At 43.2% G+C, this 22,439-nt stretch overlaps 1 protein-coding gene and 1 long non-coding RNA gene across 2 annotated transcripts in view; both read left to right on the top strand.

The window, feature by feature from the left end:
• LOC306941492 (EH domain-containing protein 3) overlaps positions 1-8,179 on the top strand; it is a 49,010-nt gene extending 40,831 nt beyond the window's left edge. The window contains exons 7-9 of the mRNA XM_079527000.1: positions 831-1,001; positions 5,707-5,871; positions 6,853-8,179. Coding sequence (XP_079383126.1) covers positions 831-1,001; positions 5,707-5,871; positions 6,853-7,383 — 867 coding nt within the window. The 3' untranslated portion in view covers positions 7,384-8,179. The remainder of the gene's footprint in view (positions 1-830; positions 1,002-5,706; positions 5,872-6,852) is intronic.
• LOC306940467 overlaps positions 1-22,439 on the top strand; it is a 560,182-nt gene that overhangs the window by 471,784 nt on the left and 65,959 nt on the right. The gene's annotated exons all lie outside the window — the stretch shown is intronic.

A 22,439-nucleotide genomic window follows, 5' to 3' on the forward strand; every position in this document is an offset into this window, starting at 1 on the left:
ACACACTGGCCTTCCAATTATTTTGCGGAACCGCTTGCCCCGAGTGGTTCTTCTGTCTTTTTTAATTTGTTTGACTGAGGATAAGGTTAGGAATAAGTTTGAGGTTAGGCATAGTTTTACTGTGGATAAGGTTAGGTTTAGGCATTGTTTTACTGAGGTTATTTTTAGGAATAAGGTTAGGTTTAGACAACGTTTTACTGAGGTTACGTTTAGGAATAAGGTTAGGTTTAGGCATAGTTTTACTGAGGTTAAGTTTAGAAATAAGGTTAGGTTTTGGCATATTTTAGTTTTACTGAGGTTACGGTTAGGAATAAGGTTAGGTTTAGGCATAGTTTCACGGAGGTTACGTAAGGAATAAGGTTAGGTTTAGGCATAGTTTCACGGAGGTTACATAAGGAATAAGGTTAGGTTTAGGACGTTTCACTGAGGTTACGTTTAGGAATAAGGTTAGGTTTTAGGCATAGTTGTACTGAGGAATAAGCTTAGGTTTTGTTAAGGAATAAGCTTAGGTTTTGTTACAGAATAAGCTTAGGTTTGGCACAGTTTGAGTTAAAAGTGCAGTAGGTGATTTTCTTTTGTTAAAAACAAGTGTTAAATAGCTCTATATTCTGATAGTAATCATTACTATATACAACTGGAGCTGATACGGGTATACTCTCTCCTGATTGGATGGAAGTTGTAACCCAACTGAAAAACTGAAACACTGAGTAAAAGTACTTACAGTAGTTACTTTCCATCATTGTTTCTGTGCTACCAAAAGTTAAGTCAGTCTCCCCCCCCCCCCCTCCCCCCTCTATCTCTCTCTCTCTCTCTCTCTCTCTCTCTGACAGGTGATCCGTGTGTACATCGGGTCGTTTTGGTCACATCCTCTGTTAATCCCAGACAACAGGAAGTTGTTTGAGGCGGAGGAGCAGGACTTGTTCAAGGACATCCAGTCTCTGCCCAGAAACGCCGCCCTCAGGAAACTCAACGATCTGATCAAAAGGGCGCGGCTCGCCAAGGTGAGACTGACACAGTGACGCACGTGCACGCACGCACACACGCACGCATGCACGCACGTGCACACACACGTGCACACGCACACACACACACACACACACACACACACACACACACACACACACACACACACTTGTATAAAACTTTACTTGTGAGGACATCAACATGTTATGACCATTTTATGAATTAAAACATTTTTGGCCATACTTTTTTGTCCATTTTTAACCCTAACCCTAAGCTTGTAGATCTGCTATTTTTGGTGCACAACACCAGTGGTGGAAAATAACAAGGTACATGTACTTAAAGTACTGTACTTAAGTACAATGTTGAGGTATTTGTACTTGACTTGATCATGTCCTATTTCTAATACGTTTACTTCTACTCGGATCCAAACGTTGTACTTTTACTCCACTAGATTTATTTGAAAACTTTAGTTACTAGTTACTTTGTAGATTTTGATTATTATTACAAAACATACATTAACCACTTCAGCAATATATATCTACAAGCTGTAGATCTAATATATTCAAAAGATTTGTATACATTACAACTTGATATGGGACATTCTGCATAATGAGTACTTTTGGTACTTTACAGTAAGTAAATGTTGATGCCAATACTTTTGTACTTTTACTCAAGTACATTTTGAATTCCGGACTTTTACTTGTAACAGAGTATCTCTATATTGCAGTATTGATACTTTTACTCAAGTACTGAGTACTTTTTCCCACCACTGCACAACAGCACAGCACACAACTATGTGCAGCAGAGGTAGGTGACCTTAGGCACGTTGGCACAGACGAGGGTCCCCTCACATCTATGTACAAATTAACACCCTGCACATGATTCTACATTCATTAGAATGACCCCTTACATGTTTTAAATGATGAATATCAACTGTTGCCCTCCATGAGGCGGTTTAGAGTCCCTACATTTAAGAAAAACAGACTAAAGAACTCGTTTGTACGTCAGTCTGTCTTGCTTCTAAACCAAAATCGTTAAACCAGTTGTAATGTATTGTAATGTATTGTCTATGTCTTGTCTGTTTTGTCTCTTGGACGTCACCGTCCAAGAGACAAATTTCAGTGCAAGCTGACAATAAAGTTGTATCGTATTCAAACTCTGAACTCTGACTGGGGAGGGAGTCTGGGACATGGGGGGGGGGGGGGGGGGGGGGGTTAGTGAAAGAAAATATTTCTAAAGCAAAGGATAAGACAAATTATACAGGTTGTTGTCCTAAGGACCGTTCACACTGAGCACTATAACTATAAAATATAGATTTAAAAATGCTTCTAACGGCCACGCTACACCAGGCTTTTCTTGCGCGTTTCTCGCGCGTTTTCTCCCGCGCGTGCGTTTAATTTAGGTCCAGTCCTATTTTAAAAAACGCACGCGCGGGCCGCGCGTTTAGGGTAAACGCGCGAGAAAAGCCTGGTGTAGCGTGGCCGTAAGTCAAGTTTGGCTGGCAGACACCAACTATTAAAAATATATATATATATACAATGGTGAACGATATAGTTATCTATAGAGTTATGGTGCTCAGTGTGAATGTCACTTTACTCCCCACATATTTTGCAAGCATGAAACAACCCCCCCACACACACACACACACACACACACACACACACACACACACACACACACACACACACACACACACACACACACACACACACACACACACACACACACACACACACACACACACACACACACACACACACACACACACACACACACAGAGATAATTTCATCTGCTATATTATGTAACCACCCTGGCATTGTGCTGCACAGCATAGTGTTAGTCCAGACAGGGACTGGATGTCAGCTGCTCAGCATCAGTTGACTGGGCAGGCATCACAGCGTTCTCATCAGCTGACTAACATCAACCAATCTCATTCACACTCGGTTGGCACTTGGCAGGCGATCCCCTTACTTTAACCATTGTACTTTTAGGGCTGTCGACGATTACAACATTAAGTTGACGATTCATTGTCAGTCACACAAATAATTGTGATTAACGATGTTATTGTGGGTTTTGTTTTTCTCTCTTTTGTTTTGCGTCGAATATTGGAACGTCACAGTTTGTATTTTTGTTTGACATTTTGGGCATCTTAATCACAAATTGCACGGGGGAAAGTATGACGAATAATTTAAATCATCATCATGGCAGCCTCGAAGACGAGGATCATCGGTCATTCATTTCTTCTCCTTCTGGTCTTGGCTGAGCTAGCTGGACTTTTGAGCTTGTAGATCGGCTATTTTTTGCAATATTCGAATTGAAATCCTGAAAATTATCATTTTTATGTAATTTTAAATGCCTTTAATTATACTTGTGTTGAGCAATGAGCTACTAATTTAGACTGCAGTAATTAAAGTGGGTCATGTTTGCATGTTGTGGAATTGTAACAGCGGAAACCAATACTATATCAGTATTCTGACATTAACCTGAGGGCCACATTAAGTGAAGGTGGGGGCCGCATGTGGCCCCCGGGCCGCCAGTTGCCCATGTATACCCTAACCTCACACTAACCTAAAATCTGTCGGACTGCTGGTACTGAACGTCGGAATAATGGGACATCGGAAATTATGAGCGGACCCCGAGAGAAGGCGAGACAGAGGGAGAGATACTATCAAAGGCAACATTCAGCAGCAGCCAGCAACAGTAGAACTATCACAGCAATAAACAATATTGCTGTCATGGAGAGCGTGTAAGGATACAGATATAATAGCCCGATCCTGTCCTCTCCTGCCAGTTGTTTGACCTTGACACAACTTACCCCCACCACCTCCACCGTGCCAGCTGCTGACCTCGACACAACTCAGCCCGTCAGCGTCACACACTAAATAAAACCTCCACCCTCCAGCTGTTGACCTCGACACAACTCCGCCGCTGTCACACACTAAATAAAGCCAATAGAATATGACAATCATGACAAATGGCTCGGTTCTCCTCTGTGAATTATTTCCTGTTTCCTGTTTGGGGCAGGAAGTCATGGATCAAGAGTAAAGAGACCCTCGCTTTCCTGTTGTAGTTCCAGGAAACTTTGAGGAAGAGCTCATGATGCCTTCCACGCTCTCTCTCGCGCGCACGTGCACATGCGCTTGCACGTGCGCACACACTTGCACATGTCACGTACACACGCACACACATGCACACTCACACACGCAAACAGGTTTCTCATGAAGTAAAGCAGTGAGAGCAGCTTTCCTGTCAGATCAGTCAGTGTGTGTGTGTGTGTGTGTGTGTGTGTGTGTGTGTGTGTGTGTGTGTGTGTGTGTGTGTGTGTGTGTGTGTGTGTGTGTGTGTGTGTGTGTGTGTGTGTGTGTGTGTGTGCGTCCGCACGCACGTTTTATGAGGTGTTTCAAGGACAGTAGATGAAATCAGGTAAACAAAAAATGATAACATCATTGATATGGGCTGAACTCTCATTCCTGCTATCCTGCCTTACCAGCCTGCCTGTCTTTGCTGAAGTTATTGCTCTGGCAATGCTCCTAAATGTTGTGGTATGTTGTATAGGTAGGCAACCATTGGCACAGGGGAGGGTGATCACTGGCACACTGGCATAAGTGTGAGACAGAGACGTTTTTTCTTTTCATTCCAAAAACGTTTAGCCAGTTAAGTCCACTCACATGTACAAACAATGACATCCTGCACATAATTGTACATTCATTCAAACTCCTAACTCATGACTGGGGAGGGATTCTGGGAGATAGGTGGGTTATTGCTCTGAGTTTAATGGTCATTACATCCTGATGTGAAAGAAAATATTTCTAAGGTTGATATGCGTATCCCATGGACAATCAAAATCAGTTGGGAATATTACATTTTGATGTGGTGTCATAATTAAATATGGCACAGTGCACAGTGCAGACCCCCGAGTACCGAAGTCCTGACGTCACTCGTTCATCCGACACAGAAGTGATTTCTCGATATGGAGAATAACATTGGGTCATCATAGGATCGTCTCGTATAAGAATTGTGGTCCAAAATATAATCAAACTGTCTCTGCGATATTGTCGGGGAGGTGTCTCTGTATCGTTTACGATAGTCAGTCACTCATATTGATACAGTCCGTTTCTTTCTAACATTAGCGTTCTATCGCCATCAGTCCACGCTTCATATCCATATGAGTCATTGCCGTGCTCATTTTGTTTATGAGTAGTAGTTCATAATATGACGCGACATTAAACACGTCTATGGGAATTCAGAATGGGGTGAAAGAATACGTGACCCAGGATGTGTAAATCACATCAGATGTCGGTACTCTATGGCAGGGGTTCTCAACGTTTTTGGCCGGGGACCCCTGGAAATGCTTTGGCAATGTCTCGGGAGCCCCGCCCCGCCCCCTCCCGACCCCCAATATAAATTGACTGCTACAATAACCTTAACCCATTTTGGGCGGGAACCCCTTTTGGTGTTTTAAGCATTATGTTATAATTTAGCTATTGAAAAATAGCAGATCTACAAGCTCATAGCGCGCCACCGAGTGGCGCGCTACGAGCTTGTAGGTCTGCTATTTTTGAAAAATCGTGAAAATATATATATATATATATATATATATTTTTTTTTTGAAAATAATTTGGGGACCCCCTAAAATAATTTGGCGACCCCCCGAGGGGTCGCGACCCACGGGTTGAGAACCCCTGCTCTATGGCTACTTTAATTTAAGTAAAAAATCCACCATGTTGTCCTCCATGTTTCAGGTCCACGCGTTCATCATCAGCGCGCTGAAGAAGGAGATGCCGACGGTGTTCGGGAAGGACAACAAGAAGAAGGAACTGATCGGCAGCCTGGGAGAGATATACAGCCGCATCGAGAGAGAGCATCAGATCTCCCCCGGAGACTTCCCTAATCTGAAGAAGATGCAGGTAAAGAGGAATGGAGGAAACGGCACATTTGGAACAAAAATCCCTAATCACGCCCAAACCGGGCGTCCCCGACGTGAAAAAGGTTGAGAATCAATGCATTTGACCTTGACCTCTGGTCATTTGGATTCTATAGAAGTCAGCACTCGGCATGTCTTTAATGAAAGCAATGTCGTGCACTGAAAATGGCAGATCTACAAACTCCCTACACATCGCAGTGCGGCATGTTGTGAGCTTGTAGATCTGCTATTTTCGGTTATTCGTCATTTTAAGACGAAGGAGTCTTTGAAGTGGTCAAACTAGCAATAGAATACATTTCGAAGCATCTTCCATAAAACATGAATGGTCTCGATATTTCATAAAAACAAAAAGCTTTAATCTGGTTTCTTGAACTGGTCTACAGTATGTACAACAGCAGCAATATAGGTTTTAGAATGATAATGATGTCATCATACATACCATATTAACTATTTCTTTTTTGTTTTGGAAACGGAGCACTAGTCACGAATCACAGTTTGGGACAACGTGGTTCAGTATATGTGATTTTACTTTTGCTTTATCACATTCTGGGCGGGAACCCCTTTTGGTGTTTTAAGCATTATGTCATACTTTAGCTATTGAAAAATAGCAGATCTACAAGCTCGTAGCGCGGCACTCGGTGCCGCGCTACGAGCTTGTAGGTCTGCTATTTTTGAAAAATCGTGAAAATATAGTGCAAATCTTTGAATATATATTCTTTCAGAGCGAACGTTTGTAGCTTAAATCTTTGCTTCTGGGGAGGTCCCTGGAACAACATATTTTCAGATGGGGGTCGGCGGCCAAATACATATATTTTCGGTGGTCCTTGACATGAAAATGTTTGAGAACCACTGACATAGAAACATGGATTTGTCAAGATCATGATTTAGCAGACATTTTGTAGAATGGTCCTCGGGTCTAAACGGGTCCTTCCGTCGCTGTCCTCCGTCCGTCTCCCCCACACAGGACCTGCTCCAGTCCCAGGACCTGACCAAGTTCCAGCCCCTCAAGCCGCGGCTTCTGGAGGCGGTGGACGACATGCTGGCCAACGACATCGCGGGCCTCATGGTGCTGGTGCGCCAGGAGGAGACGCAGCGGCCCAACGCCCCCGTCAAGGGCGGCGCCTTCGACGGCACGCTCGACGGGCCCTTCGGCCACGGCTACGGCGAGGGCGCCGGCGAGGGCATTGACGACGCCGACTGGGTGGTGGCGCGCGACAAGCCCGCCTACGACGAGATCTTCTACACGCTGTCGCCCGTCAACGGCAAGGTGACGGGCGCCAACGCCAAGCGCGAGATGGTCAAGTCCAAGCTGCCCAACACCGTGCTGGGCAAGATCTGGAAGCTGGCGGACATCGACAAGGACGGCATGCTGGACGACGACGAATTTGCGCTGGCCAATCACCTGATCAAGGTCAAGCTGGAGGGACACGAGTTGCCGTCCGACCTGCCCGCGCACCTGCTGCCCCCCTCCAAGAGGAAAATTACAGTAGAGTAGTAATATCATTGACCCTCCCTCCGCCCTTGGCCACTCAAATTCCAATACCCCAAAAATCTCGGGCCACTCGCTCACTCACACTCGGGTCGCCCCCAGCATGGCGGTGTTGCGGTGAAATTGGTGACCTGCCGAAATAATTATCTTGACCATCTTGTGGACGTCACATAACTTACACGGAGGTCTCTAAATATGTGGCCTAAATACCGCTACAGCTTGAACTCTGCTAATGAGCAAACCACGGTGATTTACGCTCGGACACTGACGCTTGTGCGATACGGTTGTCACATATTTCAGCACGTCACCAGTTTCACCGTAACACCACACATGCTGGAGTGACCGAGTGCGAGTGACCGAGTGCGAGTGACCGAGTGTGAGATTTGGGTTATTGGAATTTGGCCCAGGGCTCTGTACTAAAGGCTCCCACGCTCTACAATGAATATCTTCCAACATATGTATCTATATACATATATATATAATTTATATCGAGCCGAAAAGAGCCAGCATAAGAGAGCTGTGTGCTTGTACTGCTATGTTCACGCCAGAATAGGGATGCTAGGGGTCATTTGGTTAAAAAAAAAAAATAACGTGCCCGTCTTCCTAGAGAAATATATCCATTTCCCATATGAAAATAACGGAAAAGGCAAAATATACTGTATTTAGTTCAACGTTTCTTTCTGTCAAGGACATTTGTCTGTAGCGTTACCATCACTGTCCTCATCCAGAAGGAACATACTGTATATCAGAACTGCTCAAGTGAGTTAACGCTGAATTCACACCGGTGGCGATTTCTAATGCTTTGTTTCTTCCGCTGAGTTAGTAAATACAGTTTAGGACATATTGTCCTTTTCTTTTTGCTGAGGTTTGCGTGATCTGCGCAAAAGGACAGTTAACCCATTTTGGGCGGGAACCCCTTTTGGTGTTTTAAACATTATGTTATAATTTAGCTATTGAAAAATAGCAGATCTACAAGCTCATAGCGCGCCACCGAGTGGCGCGCTACGAGCTTGTAGGTCTGCTATTTTTGAAAAATCGTGAAAATATTTATTTCAGAAAACTGGAGGATTTAGAAGGATTTTTTAAAATGTTGAGGTCAGGCCTAAATGGGTCAAATGATAAGGGACAATATCGGTGGCACCCAACTGTACATTAGCGTACTGTGCTCCAGCGAGAGAGTCTCACAAGCAGGGAGGAGACACTCGATGCATCTGGTCAGCTTGTTTGTAAGAACAAACAAGCTGACCATAGGCCATGAAGTCGCTCAATCTAGAGTCATTTCACATCTACAACTGCTAATTAAAACCTTTTGTCATCGGTGTTCGCTGCTTTCCATACAAGTACAGTTGGGTGCCACCGATATTGTCCCTTATCATTTGACCCATTTAGGCCTGACCTCAACATTTAAAAAAAATCCTTCTAAATCCTCCAGTTTTCTGAAATAAATATTTTCACGATTTTTCAAAAATAGCAGACCTACAAGCTCGTAGCGCGCCACTCGGTGGCGCGCTATGAGCTTGTAGATCTGCTATTTTTCAATAGCTAAATTATAACATAATGTTTAAAACACCAAAAGGGGTTCCCGCCCAAAATGGGTTAACTGTCCTTTTGCGCAGATCACGCAAAACTCAGCAAAAAGAAAAGGACAATATCGATGGCCTCCAACTGTAGCCTGTTTCTCTCCATCTCAAGTGGTGTTTGAGTGTGTACGCCTATAGCCCCTAGACCTAGACGATGCCTATATCAGAGCAAAGTATGCTCCTGGCTGACTGCTGCTCTGCTCTGTCTCGCCGCACTGTGGCAATGGCAAAGTTACAATCTTTGCTGCCTCTGCAATAAGTGACGTTAAAAGGTGCCACGAGAAGGGGAGGTTCCACCATAGACTTGGCAAGTGCCGTACCACTGCTGGTGTGAATTCAGTGTACATATAATTACCCCATCGGTTTGTCTGCTGTCCAAAGACTTTGGAGCAACACCGTCTGTCTCACCCCCAAAAGGAATATTGTGAGTTTTTCGGGGACAAATGTGACCCAATGTGTCTTGAAGTGGGGAGCAAAAAAGTGTTGATTTTTGGGGAACATACGATTGACATACCTCGGACGGCGCCGAGTCCAGCTCAGCGCGGTGACGCGTTTCCCTAAGCTTCCTCGGCAGTGCCTGCTGTGACTTAGATAGCGCGCCTCCGTCGTTTTTGTGAACTCTGTGAACCAGATGTTTTTTTGGGGGCGAACCGTCAAAAACGCTGAAGACCTGGACTTCCGCATTCCTAGAGTGCGGAAGTCCCGAAAAGTCAACATGTGCCTTATTTGCACCCCCCCCCCCCCCCACCCCCCCCCCCCTTCATGTCACGATATGAGGGGTGAGACCACGTTGCTTTAGACCAGGGGTGCCCAAAAGGTAGATCGTGATCTACCAGTAGATCACACAGGCAGTGCAGGTAGAACACATGACATGGCCCCTAAAAATATACAATTAAAAATAAATAATAAACTATTTTTGGCATCTGCCACACATTAAGGTGACTGCACTTGATTGATCGACATCAAAAAGGGCAGCGCAAACCCACAATGCAACAGGCCTACCGTGTTTTCAAAAGTGTTCGCACAAACATCAATATTACAAAAAAGGAAAAGAAGTGCATTTGTATTTTCAGCAATGGGATAATATATGTATATATTTTTGGTGGGTAGATCTGGTTGAGCTGGTCATTTTGAAAGTAGCTCTCAAGTCTAGAAAGTGTGGGTACCCCTGCTTTAGACCTAGCCCCCTCCATCCATAAATTGTGGTTTATACAGTTATTTTCTCCGTTCAGTAATGATACAAATATGTGCATACAGAGCATGGAAGTGCTGTGATCACAGCTAGCATAAACCGTAAGGACTGGGTGTTTCCCATCATTCATCCAGACCTTCACATTGTCAGGGTCTTGTCACATGGGAAGTGACTTTTAGCTCACTGTCCTGTTTCTGATCCTGCTACACTATGGGCGGGGCTGTTTACTGACAAATAGGAGGGGCTGATAATACTTAGAACAGTGTCACTCAAAGCGGGGTCTCGGGGACACCCCGGGGTCCTGGAGGAGTTGCGGGACGGAACTACGAGAGTGTACAAATGGCACCGCATGGACCCATTTGTACACTCTCAGTTATGACTTCATAGTATAGATTAGGGGTCTCGGGAGATGGAAATTTGGATCGAATTGGGGGTGCGTGGGCCTAATGTGTATCAAACTGCGGTCCTTGAAATGTAAAACTTTGAGAACCACTGACTTAGAAACACTGGAAAATGGAATCTCTACTGATGAAAGTACAAAAGGGAGTAAGGATGATGATGGTGGTGGTGATGAGGAGGAGGATTAGGCAGGGCACGAATCATGCATCATCTGGATGAAGGATGATTTGGGGGGAATGGGGGACACGCCTACAGTACAGTACAGTGCATACATAGCGAGATATAAATAACCTACTGTATCCCCAGCAGACATAAGCCAGGATTTGAATTGTTATCCACAATACTGTGTTGAGTTGTTGAAGCAAGGCTGTCGTTATAAGGACAACATTCCTTCCGCATGGCCATTAACTGAGGCCTCTCTCGCTCTCTCTCTCTCTCTCTCTGCTTTTTTCCATGTCCACTGCTTTACTTTCAACATCTACGAGCCCGTCTGGGTATATATTACGTGGGGAAACAGCCACACTTTATGCAAAGCACATAAAGGTATGCTTGAGACAGGCGTGGTCATTTATAAAACACAAGGCAAATGACCTTTTATTTCGGGGGAAACCCTCTGGTCCGAGCGATATCTTGCAGTATGTGTGTCGCTCCTCCTTTCCACTGCACGCTGGTGTGTTTGAACATACGCAATATTTCCATTGTAGGACATGCGTTATGGATGAATCGAAAAACATTCATTGTTAATGCGCAAACGTCCCAGAAAAGCGCAACAAAAATAATGTTTAGGGGACACATGGGAGATCAGTTCACAGAGGTTTACATAGGAATGGATGGACAAAATGGATTAGGCTCTTTGCACGGCAGCCATGTTGGAAAGAAAGAAATTGGGCCTCTTCCTTATACTTCCTTCACAGGTTCAACCAATTATGCTAATTAAGGCTCTGTTCAAATTAATGTACTGTAGCACAGCTTGGTTCTAAAATGTTTTACGTTTACTTTTTAGTTTCAAGGAAACCCATAACTCTCAGAGTTAACGGACCCCCAGGGAAGCATGAGGGAACGTGAACCACACGTTGAGACCCACAGGTGTAGCAGAGTGTTTCCAGTGAGCCCACATGCACACTAGCAGCATGGAATGGAACAAACTGAAACGCATGTGAAGAAAGTAAGCTAGAGGCCCAACTCCTTTCCAATATGGCTGCTGTGCATGGATCCTTTTAGGGACATCATCACACAGAGCTTAGTGGAAATGAGCGGTTAATCAACGCTTGGTGGAATTGTATACTGGGGAGACACACACGCGCACACACACACACACACACACACACACACACACACACACACACACACACACAAACACACACACACACACACACACACACACACACTTATGAAGTACAAACTGTGAAAAATAGGAAATGTAATGTCGATGTTGCACACGCTGAGCAAGCAAACGTGTGCACACATGTGTACACACACACACACTCTGTCGCTGTGTTCCTTATAGATCAAAAGGAAGAAGATCTATGAGGGTCGATTTGCCAGAATTCAAGTGTTTTTCGTTTGTTTGTTTCTCTAAAGAGATTTTCTGACTGATAATGTAGTATCGGTAGCATAATATGCCTCAGATAGCATAAGGCGGAATCAAACATATGGAGATATCATTATAATTATGACCATTATATGAAGACATATTATGGCTATTGTCTGGAAATGTGTAGTCACTTTGAGTATTGTGTGGGGGAATGCCAACATCACATTTCTGTAAGTGCACATAAAATATGATACAATATTGTACTGTATACAATATGAGTGTCGCCGTGTACTTCTGTCCACGGTTCAGTGTTATTAGGTGTATATTGTATGTATGCGTATTATTCTGTTAACAACTCTAAATGTCATCATCGGGCGGAGTATTCCAGTAGATTGTATTTAGGGTTGGAACTTGGGATCCTTTAGGATTTCAGATTTTATCCGGTTCATTTAAGTTTTTATTTATTTTTTCAAAAAAAGTAATTGAAAAATTACGGGCACCACATTAATTAGGACAATAAATGAGTCACCAGAACCAAGCCACGGGTGTTTTCGATGAATCTAACATGGTTAAATTGGAGTTTGAAGTTACAATTGGTTTGTATATAGGAAGGGGCTGGGCGCATAAAATGTACAACAAATATCGAAATACTGAATTAAGCAACTTAACTGTCTGGGATGTTCACAAAAGCCTGCAGACGATAAAACGACAAAAAACAAATCGGAAAGTGAATGAATGGTTCACTTATTCCTATAGGGATCGAGGTTCCAAATGGACCCTTTCCAGGTCGGTAACTCTGAGAGTTGTACTCTCTCAGGGTTATGGTTGGTCCTTGGAATGGAATTAAGGGCGCGTTCACACACTACACCAGGACTGTTTGGTTAGTTTAAAAGTCGACCACGGTGCGCTTACTCAAAACACTAAACATTTTGTTCCCGGATCTGGAACGTTTTAGCAAACTCTGGGTGTGAATGGGATTAAAGTTTTAGGACCATTGTTGGTATTGTAACTGTATAGCAGCAGTTATTAGTCCGAAGTTATTAGTCCAAAGAAAGAGCAAAGAAAACTATATAGGAGTCGGACAACAAGAACTCTGTCGAGTATAGAGAGGCTAAACACAAACACAACCAACACAACTCTGATAAACCGCGTGATAAAACCGGTCCCGGAAACGGTTCCTTCTTCCAAAATGCGATGGAATCAATTCCTGGTTCCTCAATGTTGTATCCCGGTTCCTCTGATCCCGTGTCCCAACCCTAACGGTGTTACCACGTATTAAAAACGCTTCAACAGGTCAACGATAATTATTTAATACAGGCGTATAGGTGCACCTGTTGAGGGTATAACATTCTCCACACTCTGCCCCGATAGAGTACTGTACCCGTCTAACCTGTCCTTCCATGATGGAGTGAATGCAAAGCTGTCTTTATTTGCAGACGTTATGCTGAAAATAAAACACTAATTCTAAACATGTGGCAAATGTTTCTTTGTGTTTTTTTGGGGGGGTGGGGAAGCAGAAGCAGACTGAAATACAACACTTTGAACCGCATGTCAAGCACATTATGTGACTGATATCACAGAAAGTGATATGGGTGTGTGTGTGTTTGGGTGTGTGTGTGTGTTTGACTAATGTATAGTAGAATGTCAAAAATAGACATTGTGTGGACAATTTTCCTGCTACTCACAAAAATATATATTATATTTATTTCATTAGAGAATGTTTCAGTTACGACGCATTGTGAGCTTGTAGATCTGTTATTTTCAGTTTCACGTATGCTTATAGGATAAAAAATCACAAGTGTAGTAATACAAATGTGTGTGTGTGTGTGTGTGTGTGTGTGTGTGTGTGTGTGTGTGTGCGTGCGCACATACGCGCGTGTGTGTGTGCGCGTGTGTGTGTGTACGTGTGTGTGTGGAGCCTGGTCAGGAGATGTCAGTAGTAAACATGTTCAACCACTCCCTGTCCCTCTGTCCTACCTTGACCCCTATATTCTCTCTCTCTCTCTCTCTCTCTCTCTCTCTCTAGAAGGGGGGGGGGGGGGGGCGTTGTAGCCAACTAGCCATGTGTTGGACATGCACTTCAACAACAAAAAAAGGAAAGAAACAGAAAAAAAAAATGTTTTAGGATATATCAGTACTTCCTGGAAACAATTTGTCAACAGAGAAGCGTGCGTACATACTGGCCAGTGACAGATTAGACAGGAAAAGAAAGGGCGTGACCGAGTGACAGAATGGGAAGCCAAGAGAGAACTGTTGAGACTTGAGACTATAAGCTCTCTATATATTGAATTGGCAAATACTACAACATACATGCTGTATAGACTTATTTACAGACCCATAAGCGTCCGAACAATCAGTCATTTAGCTGGAGCCCCCGGACCCCACTTTGAAAACCACTGCTGTATAGCCTATAGTACAGTATACAGTATATCGTCACATTTGACCATGGCTGAGGGAAGTAGGGGTGCTGGGGGGGCTGTAGCACCCCCTCCCCCTAGGCACAGCCCCCCCTCGAACAGGAGGGGAAGAAAAAAAAAAGATAAATAAATATGCTGTATCACAGTATTGGCACCTTATCCTGGTTAATTGCCTGTGTCAGTTCGTTCATATAACTTGCGTGTGGAGAGGGAAAGTAAAGGCCACGTTTGCGCGTGAAAATGCGCTAAAATGCGCGTGCATGATGCGCGTGCACGCGCATTTTTGCGGCGCGCGCTACGCGCGCGCACCCCCTACTAGACGCTCAGCCCCTGCGAGTGTAAAGTACTTCCCGCGGGCCTGCATTTGACCAGATCAGTGGCCTTGTGGGTAGAGTGTCTGCCCTGAGACTGGGAGGTTGAGGTTCAATCCCCCCATACCAATAACAAAGATTATAAAAATGCTACCCAATGCCCCCCTGCTTGGCGCTCAGTCTCAAGGGTCAAATTTCAAGATTACATTACATTACCAAAACACTTCACTAATGTTTCTGAGAGGTGTCAACAGTCCGACACCCTACCCCAAACCCACATTTCTAGAGGTGAAAGAAAGACCAGAGTCCCAAACTAGCCTTAGTTACTACCTATTCGACACTAAGCAGATTAACAAACATGAAAATAAAGAGGAACTTTGCAAATAGGACGGATGACCTACTAAACGGATACAAAATTATACCAGCATATAGGAAGAACAAAAACTTGCATGCACTAATGGTCTTGATGGGTGGACTTAATCCCCTCAAAGGTAATAACACTTTAATCATTGACCTCATAGGTAACTAGATTAAGCCAGACTAAAACTAAATATCAGATTGAGAAACTTTTAGATGGCGAAAGCAAACATTCTTTGTTCGGTACTCATACAATAGTATGGTACAAAACACTGAAGTCCTTAAACCAGAAACCTAACCGCACGCAGAAGTCACAAGTCTTAACCAGCCACGTATGGGTAAGCTTAACCAGTAGGATGCCTGAGGGCGAGAAGAGATATGGAACGTGTCTCGAGTGTACCGGGTTTGATGAGGTCAGATCAACAAATGGAATGTCAGAACAGGTCAGCTCCATATATGGAGATCTAAGGGTGGCAGCGGGGGCAGTGTCTTGAGTGTACAGGGGTTGACGAGGGCCCAGGTAGGGTAGCAGGTCGCATTTACTATGATGACCCACGATTTACTATCATCCCTGATTATGTCATAGTGATGTCACGAGACCTGGGCACAATATATGGGGGCTTTTGAGTGATACACTGACGGACAAAAAAACGCACGGTTCCATAGTTAACTGCGACCTTCAGTCGCAACAGTCATACTTGCATGGTGACTGTCATTTGAGGACATTGTACACCACACACACACACGTATCTGTCATGGCAGTTCTAAGCACACCGCCATAGCTCAGAGAGAGGAAAGCTACAGCAAGAGTGACAGACAGACTGACTTGTAGTTCTGGTTTATGAGCAGATGATGAAAAGAAAACAACAATATTGATTCAATAATCGATACAGATACTGACTGGGCAGCTGACGCCTAACAGCATGCCCTCCTGAGTCATGCACCTCACACTGCTGTGTGTGCATGCATACGTGCGTGCCGTGCATGTGCGTGTGTGTGTGTTGGCGTACCTGTGTGAATGTGTGTCCAGTCACGAGGCAGTGACTGAGTGGAGATCTGACACCCAGCTGGTAATTACTGCATGTTTCTATAGTAACAGAGACGTTGAAAATGGAGGTCAGAAGATGTTAAAGCACACATTATATTATTGTTGCTGTCGGGCGGAAACGTTTTTGAGTGGTGTAAACCACTCCTACGACTGGCTTTGTTAGTTTACGTGTCTGTCTGTCTGTCTGTCTGTCTGTCTGTCTGTCTGTCTGTTCGCACTCAAAAATGAGCATGGTTGCTATGGTCACCCAGTTCACACGGGTGTGATTTCATTAGGTCAGACATTACGTCAGACCACAGCTGATCAGTCTATATAAGACCTTACACCACTCAGTTCACACGGGTGTGATTGTTTTCTACATATTCCACTTCCCAGTAAATAATAATTGTACCGTTTCATATGGGTTCGGTCTCAAACTGGGACCCCTGAAATGGAAAATATTGAGAATCACTGGACTACACCCAAAATGTTTAGCTCACTTCTCAAATATCTCAAAATAAACATGAAACACAACATGGCAAACGTTATGTCAGGGTTGGGGACCCTCAAATTTCAAAAAGGGTGGAAGGATCAGTTGCAGAGACAAAACAGATTTTATTGAAACTGTGGAAGTTTTTTTTCCACAATCAGGCTAAAGTCATGCAATTAAAGTAGTAAGAGTACCTTCAAAAACATGACGTCAAACACTAGTGTGAACCTGTGAACAATACTGGTTCCTCTGTTGCACCGTCAAAGACGCAGCTGGCTTTAAATACACCAAACAAACCAATCAAACTAATGACACCCAAACAACACTCAGGTGTGGTGGTTAACAACTTGGAGGCGGGGGAAACGAAACACACCATGTCCAAAATGGACACCACGGAGCAACCACAAAGTCCCAGAAAAAAAGAATTACAAATTAAGTCCTCAACCCACGATGACACAATTAAGATACAGGATTCATGCTCAAGAAGCCAAGATTTAAACAAGATGTTTGACTAAAAAGGAAATCCTATAGTGGTTATTTCTTTGAATATACATTTATGTGGGTTCAGTTCTGTTCAATAGGCCTATCTCACAGCCCCCTTTCCACGCCCACTTCCGGTAGATAGTGGTGTCATTTAACATTAGGCATTTACACTTTTTTTCTCTGGAGAATCTAAGTACATTTCGTAATGTTAAAATGTCAAAGACCGATAATAATATGAAGAAAACACAACTCAAATAAGTAGAATAAACCTTACCTTTACAAAACGGTAGTTTGTGGCTTGTGAAAATACCTCTTTTAACATGGAAGCCTATGGACCGCAAAATAAATAACACCACTAGCTCTAAAAGGGGGCGTGGAAAGGGCGCGGGGAAATGCTGTGAGATAGGCCTATTCAGCCATGAAGTGAACATGCAGGTTTTGTATATTTTATAGCTCCTTATAAACAATGTTCAGTCAGTGTTAATTTATCCATTTGTAACTCAGAGTCTCCTACTATAGTGTACTACAAATATAACCAAATGGACCCATCAGTTAACATTACCACTCAGGATTTTACATTGTGGATTGTTATACAGAATGACTTCTCTCTGACTCTCCATCATTGGCAGTTGCATCACAGTTCCCTTGACCCCCGACCCGGGTGTTGAGCACACAAGTGTGCATATGTGTGTGTGTGTGTGTGTGTGTGTGTGTGTGTGTGTGTGTGTGTGTGTGTGTGTGTGTGTGTGTGTGTGTGTGTGTGTGTCTGTCCTTCGAACCAGGAAACCATCCATCTGATTCCTGGTGTGAGGTGAACCACTTGACATTGTTCATTATCATCTTGACAAATTTGACTAAGCACGTACTTATAGACGTCGTACAGCATGCATGCATGTGTGTGTCTGTGCGTGCAGTGCGCGTGTGCGTGTGTGTGAAACAACCCGGTTCTCCCCTTGAACAGGGACAGGGGCTATAGGAACAACATCCTATCCGCCAGCACCCCCCCCCCCCCTCCCCCTTGTAATTGAATTAAGGGAACACTTTGCCTTTTTACTCAACTTCATCAATGAATGCTACAGACGAATAACAGTCTAAGTCCACACTATTGATCCATAATGTATAAATGATAGATAAGGGTTCAGGACAACGAGGCCTTTTCGTGGAGGGGTCAGAATGAAATTTGGACTTAGACAGTTTTTCGTCTGTGGTACTATTTTATTCTCCGGCTGATCTCCTTCTCCGTCCTCCCCTCACTTGTGAACAAGACCGCGAGATACTTAAACTCCTTCACCTGGGGTAATGCCTCATTCCCTACACTCCATATGTTGAACCCTCCCCACCCACCCGTCCTTCCTGTTCTGACATTCTATATGTTGATCTGACCTCATCAAACCCTGTACACTCAAGACACACTCCATATATGGCCAGTACAAAATTCATTCCATATGTTGATCTGACCCTCCCATGTCAAAGCGCCAGCGCTCGCCCAGCAGTCTGCTGTATGCCGTCACCCAGGCGGATGCATGCATGCGACCTCGCCCTTCATATTATATTATGTTATATTAGGGCAGGGGTGGGCAACTTTGAAGATGGAGAGGGTCACTATATTTCCACACTCACTCCAGAGGGCCACATTGCATATACTGTCGTAGCAAAAAATAGCCGATCTATATAAGCTCAAAACGCGTCGCACTGCGACGCGTTTTGAGCTTATACTGTTGATCTGCTATTTTTTGCTATATTTGAATTGAAATCCTGATTATGTTTTTTCCATTTTTGAATTGGAATAAAAAAAACTAACATTTTTATTTAATTTCAAATGCCTTTCAAATGCCTTTAAGTACAGTTATGTTAACTTTATGAAATAAATACAAATATATTGGACATAAAAAAGTCAATAACATTTTTATACTAGTCATTAAGCTACTAATCTATAGACTGAAATAATTAAAGTGGGTCATGCTTGGAATTGTAACAGCTGAAATCAATAATATATTAAGATGTAAGTAAATTAGGAGTTGCATGGTGAAGCATTGGTGTGGTTCCAGAAATCCAGAATTTTGTTCTCTTTTTTAGATTTTTATATATATATATATATATATATATATATAAGAGAACAAAATACTGTGTTTTTATTTTACGATTTAAATAGTCACCCACCAGTTTGAATCGATTTACTATAAATCGTTACATGGGTCATCATTACTAATACTAGTTCAGTCAGTTCCACACACACACACACACACACACACACACACACACACACACACACACACACACACACACACACACACACACACACACACACGATTGATGCTAGAACAATGAGTGCGTTCGCCATACAATCTGCTTGGGAAAGGGGATGAGAGTCCAAGGATGTCCCAAAAAAAGGAAATCCCATCTGGTGACAGACCCCACCCGACAGGATCCTGCAGGCACCCTGCACCTTCCAAGGAGACAGACCACTGTCTCCAACAACCCCCAACACACTTAGGACCTGTGGTGGGAAGTGTTTTCTAAAGATGTGTTTGAAAACTTGTGAAATGAGACATTCTGCATAATGAGTACTTTTCTACATTTGGTAGGCTACTTTAAGTACATTTTGATACCAATACTTTTGTACTTTAAAGTGCATTTTGAATTCCCTATTTCTACATTGCAGTATTGATACTTTTACTTAAGTAACAAATGTGAGTACTTGTTCCCAACACGTACTGGACAGATCATATGGTCCCTGACTTTTTCATTCAGTCATTCATTCATTCATTCATTCATTCCTCAAAATAAAGACATTGAGCTTGCCCTCATTTGCAGTGTCATGGTTGAGATGCATCACAGTACAATTTAATTGTGTTTTTTTGCTCGACCATGCAGCCTTGACAAAAATGACACAGCAGCCCCAAGGCCCACTGACTGTGTGCTTGTGGAGAGGGCCAGACAATGGAGCACATCATTGAAGTCTGTCCTCTCCGAAGACAAGGACAGCAGTCCAGGAAACAACTGCTTGGTTCAAGGACTTCGCATTCGCTAAAAATAAAATGATTTAACCACAAAAGCCCTATTTTTGTACTAAAAATGTATTACTGGTGAAGACAATGCATCACATTGTGAGCTTGTCTATTTTTGAAAACAATAATGAGAATACTTGATAATGTTTGAAATTGTGTGAATTTCTTTGCGGGGATGCCATGTTGAAAGATGTTAAGATTGATGACCTGGACTATTTTCAGTCATGTAATCAGTTTCATGAGACCATGCATACACAAGAGACCACGTTGATTCAGTTCGAGTGAAAACAACGCCAAATAAAGAAAGAGGTCTAATCCTAATCTCTGACAGACTTTCTCTGACGTTATGCAACAGTGCTTGATGTGGGGCATTCTTATGAGGCAATGAGATAAGATAAAGTTTGACATCGCTGTGACTTTGGAGCTACATTTCCTATGCTAAAAACTGTGGCTCCCACCCAGCCTGAAGAACAAACACAAAAAACGCAGATGTTATATACACTTTTGCAGATGTAGAGGGGGCCTAAGCCCCCCCCCCCCCCCCCCCCATTCCCACAAACCCAATGTTCTATGTAAACCAAAATTCATTATAGACCCCCTCTATATAGCCAGCCTCCCCATAGTCCCTCAGTCACTATGTTCTGGAGCCTCCTCTGATGCATGCATTTAAAAACACAAAGCAAAAACAAAAAAGGTGCAGTTACTTGCATTAGTCGTAATTACCACTTTTTCAATTGAATCCCTAACTTAACTGTACAGCCCAACACTGGCAGTGTACAATTTGATCAATAACTTCCTAGAACATGATTTGCTAGCCTGTATACGGCGTGGGAGCCTGCACGCAATCTGACAAAAATATTTCCTGTCTTCCCTTTTTTCCCCCACTTTTTATCAGTGAATAGGCCTATATTATTAATAACCAGCCTTCCTCTCTGGGAGAATGAAATACAACTAGCGCAAACTATAACTGATGTTTTTAGAATGCAATATTTCTTCTTGACGTTATCAAAAGGTTAATTCCTGTGTGTGCGTGCGTGCGTGCGTGCGTGCGTGCGATGGACATTTTTTATCTGGTAGGGTAACAGGGTTATAAGGGTGGCCCGCATGGGACATTCTGCGGATTAGTTATCTGGAGAAAGATTGCGTTGACGCGGAACAGGCCCAATGCAGGCTATACTACATACAGTACTGTATGGTCAAATGATCTGGAATAAGTCCTGAAATTTTACAAAGATTCCATATCTCCGTCGGGTAGAAAACGCATATGTCCAAAACTATGTTTTCAGGATTCAAATTCAAAGGGAGCAAAAGTAGCAGATCTATTCAAACGTATGTAAATCTGCTACTTTTGATGCTTGATGCGACGCTGTGTAGTATTATGAAGTACTGCAGCAGAACTAATGAATACCACCAGCATAGTTTTCAACCAGTGGTCCAGGGACCACCAGTGGTCCTTGAAAGGGTTCCAGGTGGTCCCCAGCTAAGTGAGGGAGTTGGTAACCAATGGTTATTAAGATCTTTAACTTGAGAGCGTAAAATGAAACCAAATGGACCCGTACAGGTCCATTTGGTTTCATTTTAAGCTCTCAAGAGTTACATTGTTAAACATCTGCATTACTTAATTTACAAGAATTACAACAAGTCTACACAATTGGAGAATATGTTATTTTGATCAACGTTTGCCTGTTATCTCTAATACAGCATGGAAATGTGGACAAAATCTATCCAATGACAACAAAATATTCTTTAGTCCGGCAGCCGACAGGCTTCTTTTGTTTATAGTGGGACATTTGGTGTACAGTCTTTTTTATTGGCCTAAAATATTGTCTATATACACATACATTCATGAATCCACTTGCTGACCGGCTGTCACTATTGGGCAATGTTTTTAATAGGGGTTTCTTGTGACCCTCCCATTAACATCCTGTATAAGGCAAAAATGTTAAAAATGTCAAACTTTCCTTAAGTAGTAGTCAAACTAGGGGGTTTTCAAGATTCCGAATCCTTTCCAAGCATTAGTTTTGCACAAAAAAAACACTCCTTGGGGCGAAAAACGGCCATAGCCGTCATGACAACTGTGATGAGGTCAGCACAAATGTGATGAGGCCAGCACATTTTGGGCACATTTGGGCAAGTGCAGGCTATGGCTGTTTTTAGCCCAAGGAGTGTTTTTTGTTCAAAACTAATGTTTGGAATGGATTCAGAATCATGAAAACCCCCTAGTTTGACATGTCACATGCTTCTTAAAGCATAGGGAAAGTTTG

This window comes from Electrona antarctica, assembly GCF_951216825.1.
Source record: "Electrona antarctica genome assembly, chromosome: 17".
NCBI classification, from domain to species: domain Eukaryota; kingdom Metazoa; phylum Chordata; class Actinopteri; order Myctophiformes; family Myctophidae; genus Electrona; species Electrona antarctica.